General features: G+C 38.8%; 1 protein-coding gene across 2 annotated transcripts in view; it reads left to right on the top strand.

Annotated features, from left to right (window-relative positions):
- The window catches only part of mmp17a (matrix metallopeptidase 17a), a 97,691-nt gene that overhangs the window by 9,186 nt on the left and 69,389 nt on the right, over positions 1-19,116 (top strand). Inside the window, exon 1 of one of the 2 annotated variants that reach the window (XM_084137485.1) lies at positions 4,186-4,741. The exons of the other annotated variant lie outside the window; for it this stretch is intronic. Coding sequence (XP_083993611.1) covers positions 4,601-4,741 — 141 coding nt within the window. The 5' untranslated portion in view covers positions 4,186-4,600. Of the gene's footprint in view, positions 1-4,185; positions 4,742-19,116 lie in introns of those variants that run through there. 2 annotated transcript variants of the gene reach the window in all.

Here is a 19,116-nt window from a genome sequence, read left to right on the forward strand (position 1 = left end):
TCGGTTGACTAATTGTTTCGGTGACTCAGGCTACGTCTACATTAATCCAGATACATTTGAAAACGGCGTTTTCGTTTATAAACGCTCTCCGTCCACACTAGCTTTTCAGGCGTTTTCGGACGTTTCAGTGTGGATGAGAAACTTTTGAAAAACACCTGAAAACGCTAAATTTACCTTACTGCACATGCGTAAAACCCATAGACTGTAAAAAAATATGGACGTAGTGTCCGTGACATCACCCGTAGGTTTCTGAAGACCGTTTTTGAAGCCTAAAGTGGGCGTGGCCGACCGTCGCCATCTTGGTAGCACGTCACTCCCGAATTTATTTATTTTGTCAGACGTAACGTGACGGCTAATAGACAGCAGACAAATGGCTAATGATGACTAATGACCACAGCAGCTGGAATCCACCTGTCACTCAAAAGTGGACACCATTAATTATGCAGAACTAAATTTACGTCATCGTTTTTAAATACCACCGGTTTCACAGTCCACACTACAACGCGAAAACGGCATTTTCAAATGTATCCACTTTGGAGTGCGTTTTCAAAAAAGCTTCGTTTTCATTAATAAAAAGTGTGGACGGAAGGCCAAAACGGAGAGAAAAATATACGTTTTCAAACGAAAACGTATTAGTGTGGACATGGCCTCACTCATAAAGCAAGTAATTTGTCGACACCTAATGGCATAATGATGTAACCTACGGAAAGAGCTAGCCTACTACACATATGTATAAAGAGAGAGAGAGATCTGTAGACATGCCATTTTAATAAATAGCTCTTTTGATTGTTAACGATTCAGCATTCTGTTGAGTGCTTGTTGATCTGAAGATTCAATGACTCACTAGTAATGCAGAAAGACATTCACTGGTTGGTTGTAACAACTGAAAATAACAAACTGTTTTGGTTAACAGAATTAAAAGGTTCAAGTCACTGTTATGAATCAAAATAACCCCCACAAAAAGCGTGCATGGATCCATTGTTCTCATTATAATGGGGCACATCTCTTGTTTATTCCTCTGCAGATTTGAAAGCTACAACAAAGTAGTTTTTCATTTGCCTTTTGTGCAAAGTGTACAACAATTATACAGTATTTAAGGTGTGAGATAGACATGTTGAATTGTAAGTACTTTAGATTAGTACAGTTGTGATGATCATGCTTTTGAAACGCTGATGTGCTTGTTAAGCTGTTTTTTGAAATTTAATTATAATGAGCTCGGGTGGAAAAAAACAGCTTATATTTTAGAGGTACAGACTTTGCAGTCCAAGGAGTTTGCTTCTGGCAAAATTATAGTCTATATATGTTTAATAAGCTGTCAATGTGCTCCTCTGAATGCACTAGTGCAATCTGATCCTGTTGCTCTTTAAAGACAAGGGCAATCAAATGTATTCCCGTGCTTCTCAACAAACTTATTGGTTGATTACATTGATTGGTTGGCTGATTGATTGAATTATTGATAGATAGTATATTGATTGACTAATTTTCCATGTTTAGTCAGATTAGCAATAGCTTTTTTGCATCAACATTCTTTGATATTAAATACTTTGAAGTATAAATTCTAATCTTTGCATTCAACTTGTATCCATCCTCAACTCACATGTATCATGAATGTTGATTAGTTTCTTTTCTCATGACAGCAGGCTAAAAGGCTCTTGTAGAATTGTAATGATCCTATTAAGCAGTGTAGACAGTTGTGGCCCCTCTTTGAAAAGAGAACCTTATCTAACCCATCTATTGGCATCATGAAAAGCAAAATGTAATTTATTACACACCTCAGAAAGACAATTATGTATTCTACATTTAAATTGTGAAAAATCAGATACGTCCAATGCTGTTTCTCTCTTTGTAAGCTATACATGCAGGGTGCCGTTAAGACGTTTCATTAAAGCTGATGTTAACAGAATTAAGTATGCTAAGTTAACTTTTTCCCTAAAGTGTTGGCTCAGCAGTCTTTTCAAAACGTCAAGTCTAAAGCGGTAATCATTGGACACCTGCATAAAGGGAAGTTATTTATCTGACTTAAAACCGTTGATAATCTTCACATTGATGCCTCTGGATTTTTCTTGACAGATGTTTCATTTGTGGCTCAACTGCGCATTTGATTATCCACATGCGAATGAGAAACGTGCTTGACACCAGCAATCCTCTGCCCTCTCTCTCTCTCTCTCTCTCTCTCTCTCTCTAAGTCCTCTTTCCCCACACGATCTCCATTAATAATATTCCGCCTTCAAACCACTGTCTCCCTTTTTGCATCACGTCCCCACATGCCAGTCTCTGTTACATGGTGTTTTTCAGTCAACAGATTTGCTCCACCGCTCCTGTCCTTCATTACCTGAGGCCAGTGCCTAATATTTCATATGTCTTTGCATTACATTTCAGGGTTGTGTCCCTTGAAATGTGCATTAAGCTTAAAGCCATAACTCTGTAATGTGCAGGCTCGTGATTAAGTGATAAGAGCTCTTACGGTCTGTCAGGTGTGCCATTCCCTATGATGCATGTTTTACCCTCAGCTCCCTTTAGATTATTCACTCATGTAGAGATTTTTGTGCAGCACTGTTCTTTGTACGCTACAAAAAGTTTTTAACTTTAAACACTCACATATTGTGATATTAAGAGAAGGCACAAAAAGGTTTAAGAACTGAAAAGGATTAAAGGTCACACTTACATTACATTACATTATTACTGACTTGAGTACTGCTTGTATTTTATGTGTAACTAGATTTCGTTTCAGACGTTAGGGTGTTGTAGAAGGTTACCACGGTGGTTTTTTAACATTTTCATGGGGCATTGCTACAGTAGGTGGTTGCTATAGCTACTGTATGTGCTTGTTAGGTTGTTGCTTATTGGCCCTTAAGCATTATTTACAGTGGGAACATTAGACACGACTAGCTTGCGGCAGGGATGTCTCTTAAGTTCAAGAACTTAGGGTCAGAAAGCTCTCGAATTTCATCAGTATATCTTAATTTGTGTTCCGAAGTTGAACAAAGGTCTTAACGGTTTGGAAAGACATGAGGGTGAGTAATTTGACAGAATTTAAAATATTGGGTGAACTATCCCTTTAAATGCTTTTACACTGTAAAAAAATTGCTGTAGTTATGCAGCTATTTGCCAGTAACTTACTGTAGATTTAAATTTATGTTATTTACTGGCAACAGTTTGTTCAAAGTTAAATGAACATTAAACATTAACAAGTCTTTGTCTTTACAGAATAAAATAACAATCTAATGCAAAGCATTCTGGGAACCAGAAATCTTCATCAACCTTTTTCTGTTTTTTTTCATTCAGATTTTGGTTCCCAGAATGCTTTGCATGAGGCTGTTATTTTAGTTTTATTCTGTAAAGATAAAGACTTGTTAATGTTTAATGTTCATTTAACTTTGAACAAACTGTTGCCAGTAAATAACATCAATTTAAATCTACAGTAAGTTACTGGCAAGCAGCTGCCAGTAATACTGTAATTTCTACAGATTTTTTTTACAGTGTAAGTATGAATTCTAATCTTTGGATTCAACTTGTATCTATCCTCAACTCACATGTATCATGAAAGTTGATTACTTTCTTTTCTCATGACAGCAGGAAAAGGCTCTTGTAGAATTTTAACTCTCTCTCTCTCTCTCTCTCTCTCTCTCTCACTCACTCTCTCACACACACACACACACACACACAAAATCTCTCGAAATATCTTTGTTTAATACTTAATGTATCTGGATAGTCTGTTGTTCACTAGCCAGATACAAGTTCAATTTTGGTTTCTTAAGATGGTTATTGTTGGACATCTGACTTCCAAACTGACTGCAGATGTAGAGGTTCAATACATACATTCTTAAAACTGCTGTAGGTCACTACTCACGGGTACAAATTAAATTATCAAATTAAATCGATCCCAAGTTAATTGCATCCTAAAACATTCAAATAACATGCTATTTTCACGCATTCAACTTAATGAAGTAAGCTTTTGCATGGGTGACGTCAAAGAACGTCTGTGAACGGTACCTGTCTCTATCTTTTTTTTAAACCAAAGTGATTTTTTGTTGTTGACTTTTTTTATTATAATTTTAATTTTATTTAACAGTAAACTAGTGAAGTAACAAAAATAAAAACGCAAAGGTTTCAGGACGACCGTACCCCCGCATCCCCCACCCCCAATCCGGGTAGTATAACCTACAAGTTCTCCTCGCACTTACCGCGCATCAGTCCGCGTTTCGTTCAGCGCCGAGAGCGCGGCACCTCTATTCTGACAGAACACGCACAGATCTCAAAGGGCTTCGGATTAGGACTGAACGAAGGCATTTGACTTCTGGTCTTTTGGGAGGGAATGCTTACACGGCTTATCTTTCAGGCAGTTTTGGTAAATCGTGATGACCAATGTGAATGACATTTCGTTTGGAGACAGAGATCCCTGAGGAAATGAACTGTCCTGTAGCCTACTCCGTTGTTGTATGTGATATGTGTTTCACGTGTTTGCGCACCACACTGAGGTAGTTTGACTGACACGCGTTCCCACGGACCGTTAAATGCACGGGATCCGGATTTGGGAGATCTATACGGTGGATGCGGCGGAAAGAAAGACCGTTCTGTGATCAGCGGGAGCGGGGACAATATGAAGTGTCTCAGAAAGTGGAATTCCGCCCGGACCATTTGGATTATTTACCCAGAGATGATTCTTTTTCCAGTTCTTTGGTTTTTATCTCAAACTCGGGCGGCCCCGTCTATAACAGCCGAGCAGATGGATATGGGGGTGGTAGGTGCTCTTTAAGCCCGTCTTCCGACTAATAATTATCGTTTAGGGGAAAGGCGTGAAAGAAAAACCTGTAGGTATTGATAATTACACGTATTAGACACGTCTATGAAATCGAAAATGTATTCGCACTTGCACTCCCACACGTCTGAATGGACACACATAACGGATTTTACTTCATTATGTCTTCACAGAAGTCAAGTTTCAGCAGAACCAAATCGTGCACGAGAGTCTTAAAGAAATAGTTCAGGCACAAATGAAAATCCTGTAATCGTTTACTCACCATCATTTTGTTCCAGACCTAGTATGACTTTCTGTCACACACAGAAGAATGACGGCCTCGGTCACCATTCTCTTTAATTGCAGTTTTACTTTCATTGCATTTTTCTTTCCACACAATGAGATTGCATGGTGATTATTATGAGACTGTCATTTCCTTTTATGTACCGCTGAAGAAAATGTCACCCTGGTTTGGAATAATACGAGTGTGAGTAAATGATGACAGAATGGGTGAACTATCTCTTTAAATATCGAGCCGCTCACTAGTTACTCTATTATTTGAATTATGCGTATTGTAGTGCATGTTAGACAATTTTCTTTTGTGTTTGTCTTCCGAGCCATAATCAACCTCTTATGTACTTTTTTTCCTCAAACACACTTTCATGCTGCGGGCGATCTCAGAAATAATGTTGATGTGCCATTTTCACGCGCACTGAGCTTTGGAGAGCGCGTGAACTGTGCACATCTGTTCGTTTGAAAGAGAAGTTGACTAAGAAATATAGAAATGTTCGCTTATTGGATAGGATTTGTTGGGTCATCAGCTAATTTGTCCACTTCTCAATATGTTGAACGATTTATTTGTACTTTTCCAACCTGCAATTCCTTCAGAAATGCAACAATGTGGTAAGGACACTGGAAAAAGGGGGAGAAAAATGTTGCTCACTCAGTTTAATAGTTCAGCATTCAATCTTCCCCAGAACTTTTTAGTCCCAGGTGGTCTGTATCCCTCCCTGCATGAGGTTGTGATCTGACAATCATATTTGTGTGCGCAGTTGCTTAAATATACATTACTGTTGCAACAGATGCTTGTAATTTAATTTAACAAGAGTACTCCAATACTTGCTTGTTAAGTTGTTGTATTGTATTGATTTTCTTTTCAAAGGAATTGATTTTACCAGTCAATATCCTTTTATCTTTCATATCCAGTAACTTTTCAAGACATTTTTTGGCATGAACATAGGGCTCATAAAGATGCTGCTAAACGTTTCTACGACAAGAGGTTATTTAAATAAGGCAAATTTGACCACAAGTGATCAATACCCTCTTGTAATAGAAACTTTCAGCCTTGTCCAATAAGTTTTTCATTTAAACTTGCAAATGAATGGCAGCGAGTTTAAAGGCTCTGTAAGAGCCACCTTTATAAATGACCCTCACAAATCTAATGTGACGCTACTGAGCAGTTGGTCCACGCATATAATGAAGCCGTTGATGTCTGCCAGCGTGTGAGACTGCATGTCATCAAACCTCTGATCATTAAATGTGGCATAGACACTCTGCAAAGGATCTCTGATGAATTACAGCTCTCAGTGACAGCAGCTGATAATAACATGACACTTACAGAAACACTTCTTCCAAATGACATCTCCCACCCCGCCCTTTCTTGCAGTGTCCATATGACGAAACCACAACCATAGCACTGTTGTTATTAACTTGGCACCCCAGACCATTCATGCTTGAATGAAGACTTAAGGAGTCATGTCCACCTCCAGGGAGGCTGCTAGAGATCTAAAAGCCATGGGTGATGGCACAGATGGCGGAGTATTGTTGTGCTGGGGTTGACGGGTGTTAAGGGAGAGCGTTGTGATGGAGCAGATGGGCGTGTGGCACATTGATTGGTTTTTAAGACTGTTGCTCAGACTGTACAGAATGGGTCAATAGTGACTGCAAATCCCATGTGACACAGTGGACCTCTGTCAGCATCCCTCCCCTTGAACAATGCATCTCTTGGATAAGGTGACCGGGAGGGGACATGTTCGGTTCACTTAGTTTTGTCGTGGCCACAAGATATTAAGTCGTGGGAACGTGATATGTCATGACCACAAGATATAAATTCATATTAACTTGGGAATGTGATAAGTCGTGGCCACAAGATCATTTTGTCGAGGTAACGATATCTTTATGCCGCGACCTCGTGGTCATAGGCCTATCCATTTCTGATAATTCCAGGTTGCTATGGCCATGAGAAATAGATGTCGTTCCCTCAACATATGAAGTCGTGGCTCTGAGAAAAATATGCCTTTCCCTCAACATAGGATCTCAAAGTCACGACTTTACATCACGTGGTCACACTGTACTTGGACCAATAACATAATTATAAAAAAACTGTATAATGTATATGTAAATGTCCAAGTCACATTTCATCATTTTGCATGAAGAAATTGTAATCTACTAGTAGGATCGTTTAACATATTTTTGCATGGTAACACTATATTTAATCACGCTTTATCTGTTAGTTCTCATTAGTGTCTGGTATTATCTGTATTATAGGTTACACATTTTCTTTTTACTTATACAGGTTAAAACAGTATCAGTAATCGTGTTTCAAAGAGTTTTTAGAATTAAACTAAATTATTTTTTAAATAATTAAAGACACTACAACAAATTATACCATGCATAAATACTTCAACATTCATATCTTATTAACCTTTTATTCTTTACAGTAATGGGAATTGGAGTGTAACATGCTTAATTCTCACATGCTTAAAATAGTGTCACATTGTAAAAAAAATATATTAAAAAATAAGCCTTTTGATTAATAGATTGATTAATCAATGATGAAATGTTCACCTCTTTGTGAGAATCACCAAAATAGGTAAAATCAGTTAGATTATATGTGGTGTGCATGAAAAATGTCCCTTCTTTTTTATAAGTTGTGTAACATGCTGCATATATGTTTTTCTTGCCTTTCTATTCCACATTACAGGTTAATTTCTGTTTTGAAATCCTCTGAGTCGAACCAAAGCCACTTGAAGGCAAGCCTGCAAGCTTTAAAACGAGTATCGCTGTGGTACGCAAGGAAAAGAGACCAGAGGCCTTTTTTTAATGAATGTCAATGGAGGACAGCTTAACAGATTCTCATTTAATGAATCGACAACCCATCGGCTAATCTTAAACATGTTTGCTCTTAAACATTCGTTTTGGATTGATCTATTTTTAGAGTTTACTCCAAGTAGAAAAAGGTTTTATAAGAGAAATCACAGACAATTCTGTGACGGGTATGATTCAGTTCACGGCACTTCTCATTCATTTCTATTGTATCCACCAACAGTGATTGATTGTCGCACAACTTTAAACGAAATTCTATGACGTCAAGGCTGTAATGTGATTGGTTGTCTAAGAAAACGTGATTTAAGTTAGTCGTTACACTTTTTCCATTGGTAGAGCCATGGACCCTCAAATCTCCAAATAATAAGATCATCTCTGGTCAAACAATGACTCTGGTCAAACCACTGGTCTTTAGCGAGAGAACCAGCTGGACTCGTCAACAGATGCATGTAGCAGCGCATGAGCTCCACTGCCTGCCACCCTCACCCGTGCCATACTCATTATAGTACACACCACATATTAGCTCACAAGCCCTGAGTGGCACATCCTCAACTGAGCCAAAGAGAGCCAGCCACATCTGCTGTCATGAGCCTGTCCATCATTCACAATGTCAATTTGACCAATGTGCTCACTTACTGGCTCTCACTTCTAATTACCCAGAAAGACTTAAGAATGAGTGGAGTGGGCCAGCGATTGACATCCAATGCAAGGTGGCTGAGAGCCAACACAGAGTAATCAAGAGAAAGGGATGAGTATGAAAGCACAGCCTTGGAGACTAAAAAGGGCAACAGCATTTAGAGAACTGGTAAACATTAAATCAATAGCATTTCTCTTGCTCATGTCTCTCTGGAATAATGTACTGTGGATTGATTTGCAGCTTCAGTAGATCAGGTGATTTTTCTGGATAAAACCTCCCAATAATTGTACCTGTCAGTTGGAATCAGCTCCCTTGTGCATTTCCGCAAGGAAAACAAAGCTGTTCGGGGCCTTTAGTTTGGTTCATGTCCTACTTTTAGCTGTCGTTCTGGATTCTCATGACCTCAAGTCCATTCCCAGGCATCTGGAGTTTGGGATTTGGGACAAGGAGTTTATTTCAGGAACGAGTCTGTGGAGAGGTGGCAGAGGTGTTGATGAGAATAGATTTGGCACAGTGAGGCAGGAGAATAAGATGTGTAGAATTAAGCACCTGCTAAAACTGTGGGGGGGGGGGGGGGTTAACGAATATTAGGCTGCCTAATTAGATTTTCTCACAACCTGGAAGTCACGGTGCACAATACAGCAGGAAATCTAGTTAAAAGTTTGGGAGTCAAGAGTAGCTGCCCAACAACAACAACACTGATGTATCTTTGTACCAAGCTATCACACTGTTTTTGATTATGTCCAGCCCAGAGTAGAGAAAAACACCAGGGAGGAATAGAAAACGATGGAGGCTCATCACTCTCTTCACACTCCTATATTGTAACCCATTCGAAAGAAGCCCTGGATGCTGTCTCTAGATATATAGAGTGTCAGATAGGCAGACCTTTAAGGTGCTGTTTCTCATTGGCACCCAGCGCGGCTCATCTCCCTGAGACAAATACTTTGCAGGGCTTGTGCTTCATCCTGACCCTGTAGCCTATCTAAATGACACGAGCAGCAATCTGGATGCAGGGTCAGGCACATGGTTAGTGCCCTGTAATGAGATCCATTACTGGTGGCAAACATGTGTAATTCTAAAGGCTTTGGTAAAAGCTTGTATACATTGTCCTTTCTAACTCTGACTCTTCTGAACAGGGGAATAGCAACCATTTATATTAACTCATATTTTGGGAAGGAAACAAAAAGTTGAGAACCCTGTAGATGTAATATATAATAGATAAATAGTATATTTTATGCATTTCTGCCTGATATAACGTATGTATATTGACATACGTATACTGAAGTGTGCAAGCAAGCAACATGTTCAACATGTACACTGGCAAAAAATAGCTAGTCCTCTATGCAAGGTAATGATGTATTTTTGGTATGGGCTCTCTGAACATTACAGGCCAGGGTATGATTATACTGAAAGCCTCAATGGATAAACCTCAGGAGGAAACAGTGCCCTGTAATAAGTTAAATGCATGAGGGAATGAAAAGAGCGGGACCTTACACCAGCAGCTAGCTCTCAGTAGTAACAGATCAAACTGTGTGGTAAAGGAAGTAAGAAGGACAGACTGTAGCTGCACGCAATATTATGTGCTTTCCATTGGATCACACCGATTGCAGCACTTCAGGCTTAATTCTCCAGTCCAAGTCTCTCTAAAGAAAACCCCAAATCATCTCCATGTGTACCCTTGGTCTTATTTTAGGCAAGGGGTACCCCTATCCTACCCAGGCAGGCTGAGATCAAGGGCATCTATGCTATGGTTGTATAAACAACCAACTGGCTCTTATAATTTTGGTGGTTTTGTGTTGGGTTGGTGTGCTCTTTAGCAGCTGAAAGTAACCCACGAATCTATCGAGAAACAGGCAACCATAAAAAAACAGCAACAACAGAGCTTGTCTTAAATTGCTTGCAGAATTGTTTAAACAGTTGCTGTGAAGTTTGTAAGAGAGTTGTTTTTTCTTTATTTAGCTCAACAGCCATCCCCACTATAAAGACGTCGGCAAAAGGCCAAATGATTTTAAAAAGCACTATGTAGGTTTTGGTGACAACCCCGAGCCTCTACTAAGTCAGTACATTTTCCAGGTCTTCAGAGGCACGCAGCAGGTGCTCCTGTGGTTTGTCTCTCATTTGCATTTTTTCAGTTCCTAACAAGATGACAGAACAAGCTTAGAGTAGGGTGGAAGAAAGGCCTTCTCGGATGCAAGGAGTGCAGGAGAAATCATTTTGCGAGGATAAAGGCTTTTGATGTGCGGGGAAAAAAAGATTCAAGACACTGTAAAGTTTAAATGACACGGCTCCTTCCCTGTCTTGTGCCTGTGAAAATGGCAGTGAGAAAGAAAAGGTATGTTTGAGCCAGTAGCAAGGCTTTTTTTGGATAGGTTTAGGACCTAGCCTAAAACTTGAAGGTTTAGAGAGATTCAAGATGCATGAGATAAGAGAGGCAGTATAATAAGGTATTCTCTCTGTTTCACCAAAAATTGAGGACTTGCCGCAGCATTTTAATTTTTCCACAGTAAAAAAAAAGAAAAGAAATATCAGCATTGTTAGATTTAAGCTTTATTGAAATGACCTCATTAATACAAAGGTTTTCATGGAGAAACAGAGTTAGGGTGCCGGCACACCATGATATATTGATTTCAATGGGGATTGTGTGTCACAAGAACGTAGAGGAGAAACACAAGGGTTTGTGAAAAGTGACGCTCACTCATGCAACCAAAAATTTAGAAGTTTTGCTGCAACACAATCTAGTCTATTGCCATTCCTCAAAGTAATGTATTTTATTAAGTGGAGTTGGTTTTTGTATATCAATTATAATTTTGGGGCTTTAGTCTGTTTGACAGGACAATTGAAGGAGAGACAGGAAGCGATAGGGAATGGGATCAGGAAAGGAGCACAGTCAGAACTCAAACTAGTTTTTCAGCAGGCCTTTCCATTGGAGAGATTAGGTTTAGTTAATTAGTTACCTAGATTTGGATAAATAACTACATTACACAGCATTTATTTTATATCAGTACTGCCCATTTTGTGTCAGTGCCGGTGGTGTAGGAGTGGCATGTGCCTTTGAGCAAGGCTCAGGGAGGAATTAATAAATGTACTGTACTGTCTTTTTAGGACAAGGCATTTTGATGTAAATCTAACATCTAATATTTTTTAGTGCAGAGTGAAGGATTAAGGATTAACAGTGACTGTCCACTTTTTAAGCGACCTTGGTTCCGGAATGTTTTTTGTCACATTTATTTCCATGAAAAAAAGAAAAAAAAGAATGAGACTTTCAACAAAGAGTTTTAAGCCATGAACTGAACAAACCCACTCCCAGATGAATCACAGCTGTACATATTTTGTTTTACAGAAAAGTATTTGAAGTGTATTGGAAAACATTTAGTATACAATAGACAAGTAGTTAGAGAGTATAGGTAGACTGACATATCATTCGCAATTCAAACAGTGTTGAAAAAATGAATTTCCTCCTACTGCAGCATAGGATATATCATTGCTTAATCCCAGAGGTCATGGTAGGTTTGTCTTGAAAGATTTATATATTATTGTTAAAAATGAAATTTTCTATAAAAAATTGAATGAGTCGCCTAATATTTGTGTTCTAGTGAGATATTAGTCTTAATGTTGCTGAAATGCTCAAGTCTAGCTATTATGAGGCATGATCTGGCACGTCTAGGTCACCCAAAAATGATAAACTTGACATAATTTTCTCACCCTTGGGTTGTTCCAAACCCGCATGACGCACTTTATTCTGTGGAACACGAAATAAGATGTTTTGAAGAATGTTTCAACTGTTTTTGTCCAGACAAGTCATTGGGACCCAAAACAACATTGGACCCCATTGGGGGAAAAAAGGACATTTTTTTTAAATATGTAAATAACGCTTTATGTGCAATAAAAGGCATTGGCAGTATCATGGCAGAAGTGAAAGTTTTGTTGACCAGTGCATTCGTGATTTTCGTGGCACAATAACTCAAGGGGCCCTATCTTGCACCCAGTGCAATTGACTTGTACACCGACGCATGTATCATTCCTATTTTGCACCCGCGCAAAGCAGACTTTTCCCTCCACAGACGCACGTCGGTTAACTAAGAAATACACTTGCGCTCCCTGGTGCGGTTCAGCGCAAAGAGGAGGCGTGTTCCGGCGCAAACATTCTCTCATGCTATTTTACAGGTTTAGAAAACAATTCCACCACTGACCGGAAAAAAACAGTTTAAAGTCAGTGGCGCGTTGCGCATGTTATTCATATGCTATTTTAAGGGCGCATGCTTGGCCTTAATCAATGTAGCGTGTGCTTTAAGTGTCACAAGCATACACTTTGATTCTCTCATCTACACACAGACGCACCAGTTATCATTTTTGCAAATCATACATTATTACGATAGATAGATAGATAGATAGATAGATAGATAGATAGATAGATAGATAGATAGACAGTTTATTATAAAAGCATACATCTAGCTTACACATTTACCCAAATTATCATACGCCTGTTTAACCGAAGTTAATTTGGGTGTGTTTCTCCATCCCCAACGTCCCTGACGAGAACGTCGGTCTCCTCGGCTGTGGACCGCTCCTCGCGTGCGCCTGGCAAATCCACCATTACAATAGGAATCCGCTTTAGAACAAGCGCGCCTGCTCTTAAAGGGAATGTGAGATGACGCTCTGATTGGTTTATTTCACGTTACGCCCAAACCACACCTATGAATAATGAAGCTACTTCAGACCAACCCATTTTAGATTTGCGTCGGGCGCAAGAGTCATTTATCCCGCTGGTATAATAGCAACAGCGCCCAAGACCCGCCCACAAAGTTACTTGAGTTTTGCACTTGATACTTGCGTTTCAGATCGTTAAAATAGGGCCCCAGAAGTGTTTTTGTCCCTTAGCTGACCTTTCCACAGCATTTGACATGGGGAACAGGGAACTGCTGTAGGGTTTTCTGCTGAAACTCTGTTGTATCTTAGTTCAATTATGAGTCACTTCCAGATGAGTCAGGACTGCATGCTGGCATCTTTGCTATTAAGACTGTGTATTGCATAACTTGCCCCAAGGAACCTGAAGACAGTAGTGTAGATGTGAACTTTAGACTGGATGAGAACATCTTTACCATCATGCAATTTTCAGGCTAACGATCACTACAAAGATCAGCTGAAAAGATGTATAGAATGAATCCAGCATATGTTCAAAATATGGATGACACCCACATCATCTAGCAACAGCTTGGTTATGATGGCACACATATGGTGGAGGTAGACAAAACAGAAATGATTCAGGAGGCACACATCCATGCCTGTCCCCACTAGCTAAGTCACTTGTATTATTTGTCATGAAATTTGCATGTCTCAAAAGGAATTCTGTAATCCCTACAGAGCCCACCAATGGGGTAGAATCATTATTGGATATGATTCAGTACCATTAGTAGCCAAGGAAGCAAATTATCACATTCTTCTGTTTGTTTGTTTATCAGGAGCCTCTTGTGGCTGTTATGAACTTTTTGGACTACTTGTTTATCATGTTAATGTCTCTCAGTCGCTAAACGAGGGCTTTTGGGCAATTTTTTCAGAATTTCTTTTCTCACTTGGATTGCTACGAAGAGTAGTTGGGTCAATTGATCTGTCGCAAGGGAAAAATAGCAGTTTTAAGTGTGCTTTTATGATAATTTCTGTTCTTAGCATCTCAGGGAGATGAAATACAGAACGCATAAAGCACTAAATAAAAATTACAGTTCACAGCAGCCAAAATTAAGGTGAATATCTTATCTCTGAACAGTGTTGGGGAGTAACTAAGAGCACATTAAAAGACTTCTGTGTTGGTTGATGTACTTTTTTTATGTTCTTAAAGTTTTCCCTCCATGTCTTATGACATTATCAAGAATAGCCTAGTCTCCTGTTGCTTTGAGATGTTGTGGTATTGTTGGTAGTTAGGAAGAGAATGATCTTGTAATTGACGCACCTAGTCTGAGCCTTGCAAACAAGGTTGAAATCTGAAATCTTCAATGAAATCTGACAAAAACAGTCTCATAGACTTTGTTTCTAAATGCTCAAACGACGATAAAAAAACTGAATTTTTCAGGCTTGGCCAGCCAGCATGTACTGGCTGTTTTTATTACAATAACTTTACAAATTGGCGATTGGCTCTTTTATTTAGAAGGCGGGACTTATTTCGCCATATTGCACGTTGCACTTTCTCCCATTCATGGTAATATGAGTGTAGCCTGGCTCCGCCCTCCTACGTACTTCTGCTCAATTTTCATTTTCCTTCAGTACTCCGTCTGGGTTTGCGGAGAAATTCTCATGAGAAATTCTGAGAACGATGACGTTGAGGTCGTGCGCTAGTTCGAGTTGTAGGGTTACGTCACGACCAAACGTTAGCGATTGGTTATGGCAGATCCAGAGTGGCTCTGGGCAGATCCGATAGTTTTAAACTTCAACAGAGTACCTGCCTTCAAGGAAGTTAACGCTTGTCAATGGAGAGTGGCCAGACTCTCTGTACAAATGAAATGTATGAGATGTATGAGTGTGTATGAGTGTATGAGTGCACTGTCTTTGTATATCTAAAGTCTTTGGTAAGAACTGAAGACTTTGGAGAACTTAGTGCCAACGCATTACTCAAGTTACAGAAATCTATTGAGTAAACTGTAAGATATAAGAGAGAGTCTGTTGTAGTGATGCTTTGCAAAGGCAATATCAAAGCATGGCAGAAGCTGTATGTATAGTCGATGCTTCTGCAAAGAATATCTATTTTCTCTGCTTCTTTTCATTTAGAAGGGTCAGAAATCTTCTGCAAGCGATGTGTGTGTAGTGCTCAGTTGCTCATTGCTCTTTTAGCCCATTCGGTTTCACAGATAAGTATAAAACAAAGCCTTTAGTTTGTTGATAGTTATCTTTTTAAATATTGGAAGGTAACTCTCACTACAGTACATGAAATATAAACTGAATCTAAAGACAGAGGAGACCGCAACACATGGGTCAGTTGTCACAAGGGCTGTAACCAGAAGGTTTTTAATTAGACAAATGTGTTTTCTCTCCACAAGTGGTTTTGTAAGTTCAAAATCCTCTTAAATTGGATTGGAAGTTTATTTTTAGAGCATTCAACAAATGGAAATTATTAAATCATTTTCATAAATGTCAGCTCAAATGCTTTTAAATGTTATAAATGTTTACATTCTGTTGAAATGCCAATAATAGGTTGTTTAATGGCAGGTTCCATTGTATCAACTTACCACATATAGCATGACAACGTCCCAAAGGTCAATTCACATTTAATTAACTGAAACTTTTTTGTTTCTTGGCCAATAATGCAATGTTCAATAGTTTTTCCTTTGTAGCTAAAACTTTATGATATGTATGAAACACTGTTTCTGCTGTAAAACAATAATATGGTAATTATGACTTTATTTCTTATAATTGTGACCTTTTGTCTCATAATTGTAGCTTTATATCTCACAATGGCACTTTATTATCTCACAATTGTGATTTTAGATCTCACTTTTGTTACTATTTCTCACAATAGTAACATGATTTCTCTAAACTGTGACTATCTCTCACAATTGTGACTTTATTTCCCCAAATTGAAACTTTATTGCTTATATGTAACTTAATAGAATGAGACTTATATATATATAGACAGACAGGAACAGGTTTCCATAGGTATGTGCAGAAATTGACTTTCAAAAATGCTAGCCTACTAGATACTAGGCCCTGAAAACAATCAAATATAATTTAGCCCTTTTTCATGTTTTGTAGATGTTGATGTATTTGCTGACATTTAAACATCGTAACATCTTGAATTGTAAAGTCACAGACTCTTGTTTCAGTTTTAAATTTTTCATTACCCCACAGAACCTTTGGGTAATTTCATAAACTAATTTTACTGTAGAGTTGACCTTCTCTGGTCGGGACTCATTTGGTTGACAAAAGCGACATTAGAGAACATGTTATTTTCCAGGGTGGCCTTCTCATCAATCACCTGTGTGCTTCTGTTCCGTACATTTATCTGCTTCAAAGTGAGCATCCGTGGTTCTGCTTTGTTGAAGTGCCCTGAAGCGAGGCCCAATGCTTACGTCACAGGACTCATGAGTCTGGCCCCAGAAAAGATAGGAATTATGAGCTAATTAGTCGTTTGTAGCTCAGGGCCCTGGGATGATTTGGAACATGAGAATGGATAGGAATCTGTCTTTTGTTGTGGCCTCTCTAATGATATAATGGACCTTCCCTGATCGCACAGGCTCATCCACAAAAAAAAAAAACTCGCCCCCTTCTCCTGCACGATATACAGAAGCAGAAGACATCTATTTTCATCTGGTTCAGAGCGTTCTGCAAAAATTGATTCACCCATTCTGACAAGGACACAAAAGCTATTTTTACACCTTCCTAACGAAGTCACTGTATTCAGCGGTGTATGTTTGTTTGTTTTGGGTTAGGGTTAAATATTATCACAAGAATGGAAATTTGCCCAAGACAAGAAATTTGCCCATTTAGCAGTGCGAATGTTTCATACAATTCTCCCAAAATATATTTCAAGTTATTCAAGTAAAAGTAAAAGCTTCCTTGGTTGATAGTGTAAACAAGTAACAAAACGTATCTTATTACATTGTGCATTCAGTATTCATCAAACTGTGACATTTGTCAGTCTAATGCAGAAGACAGCGTGTACAAAGAAAGTTAAAGTTGACTGCAACTTTTCATATCTTCCTAGGCATTTGTTCATGTCTATGAATACACATATTCTCCTGTCAACACTCAGCCCCAGTTGCCACCATTCCTCAGGTCTGTCTCAGACAGAACGCTTCCAGGCTCTGTGTGTGCAAGTTAATCTCCATCACAATGATGTGTCTGACCGCGACAGCTGTTCTAGAAGTGCATCGGTGTTCCACCATAGATAGAACCCATCAAAAGGCTTTTTTGTAAAGTATAAGTCAAAAGATTGGACACATTCTTCTATCTATCTATCTCTATCTATCTATACTGCCCTACAAAGGCAAAAGACCTTAAGTCGCTAGAGTGTGGAACTGAGAAAAATGACTTTAAAGATTTTTAGTTGTCCCGTCAAATTAATTATAGGTAGGACACTGGAAATCTGGCAAATAGATGTTTTAGTAATGGAAATTATATACATAAAAAAATCTTGAGGTCAAACTTGACTTTTGACCACTATTTTAAAGTTACTGTACTCTGCCTTTGTATTGTCAGCAAAAAGTGAGAAGTCATGCCAAGGCAAAAGGCAGTAACTTCCACATTATCAATATTTGGTTGCTGATCACCATTAACAAAATCATTATAGTAACACCTGTATAAAATTTAGTGATCATGGCATTTATTTTGTATGATTTACAATTATTTATAGCCATCTACTTATTGCTAGCATGGGCTTTGTTTGGTTGCATTCTGATGGCATTATTAATACATTTGACATGACAAATTACCTCCATAGATATATTAGTCCAGCATTGGCTCGACCGTGTTTAGGGTGGGGCTGAAGGCGCCGGCGAAGTTTTGGCACTCTACCAGCTAGATGCACGAGTGTTTCAACCAGGTCCTGTACCCGAACTGAGTGAGGCGGGGCTTTAATTCTTGTCAACTCTGCATAATCCTTCGCGATCGATATCGCACGTTTGTCGACGGCGGGTTCAGACCATACCAAATGTTCTGACCGCAACTGTGCAGGACAAAGCTCTGAGGACATCAGAAGTTAGAGGGACTGATAAGTGTACAATCTGGTAGGTAGCATTATCTGATAGAACACCGGCACAGTAACTTCATATCTATCTATCTATCTATCTATCTATCTATCTATAGGGGATAATAATAATTCAGTAGAGGGAGGGATATTAATAAGACCAAAGATCCCCCCCCCCCCCAGCCCCATTTATATATGAAGAGTTCATTTGCAAAAACAGATATCTCTGTTTTTGTTAATTTTCATAATTAGAAGTTTTTTTTTTTTTTTTATTGTGCATTTCAAGTAGCATCACTCAAAATGCAGTTGGGTTGTTTTGATTAAGTAATAATAACTAAAAAAAAATACACAAAATTAACGTTCTTTGAAAGTATTTTATATATATATTAAAAGTTCATTTTTTAGCAAACCAGATAACTCCAATAGTCATTTTTTGGCAAAAGCAGATAACTCCACATTTCAAGTTTCAGAGTTAAACAAAACCAAGTAATTTCTATGATGTATAATAAAACACTCGGTTAATCTTTGTAGCGTTAATCTCCTCAGCTGACATAGACGTCTGACAAACTTTGTTGTTATGATTACACGCAATACATGGAACTTTTCTCTCACCACTGTAACGTGCTGCTTTAGCAAGGTTCCATGAATAAGTTTCAGCTTTTGTTTTCCTTTGTTTTTCCTTTTGTTTGGCCTGTGGGAAGAAGCTATTACTAAGTCTGGCAGTCTTGCATCGCATGCTACGATAGCATTTGCCAGAAGGCAGAATGGTTAATAGACCATGGGCGGGGTGGGTGGAGTCTCTGATTATTTTGGTGGCTTTGTTAAGGCAGCGAGCAGATGATTTTTTTCTGCTGTCCTCACCACTCTCTGGAGGGACTTCTGGTCTGTGGCCGTGCAGCTGTTTGGGAGGTTGCTGGTCAAAATGCTCTCTATCGTGCCTCTATAAAAAGCTGAGCCCTCTTGACC

The sequence above is a fragment of the Abramis brama genome, assembly GCF_963993115.1.
Source record: "Abramis brama genome assembly, chromosome: 15".
Lineage (NCBI taxonomy): Eukaryota > Metazoa > Chordata > Actinopteri > Cypriniformes > Leuciscidae > Abramis > Abramis brama.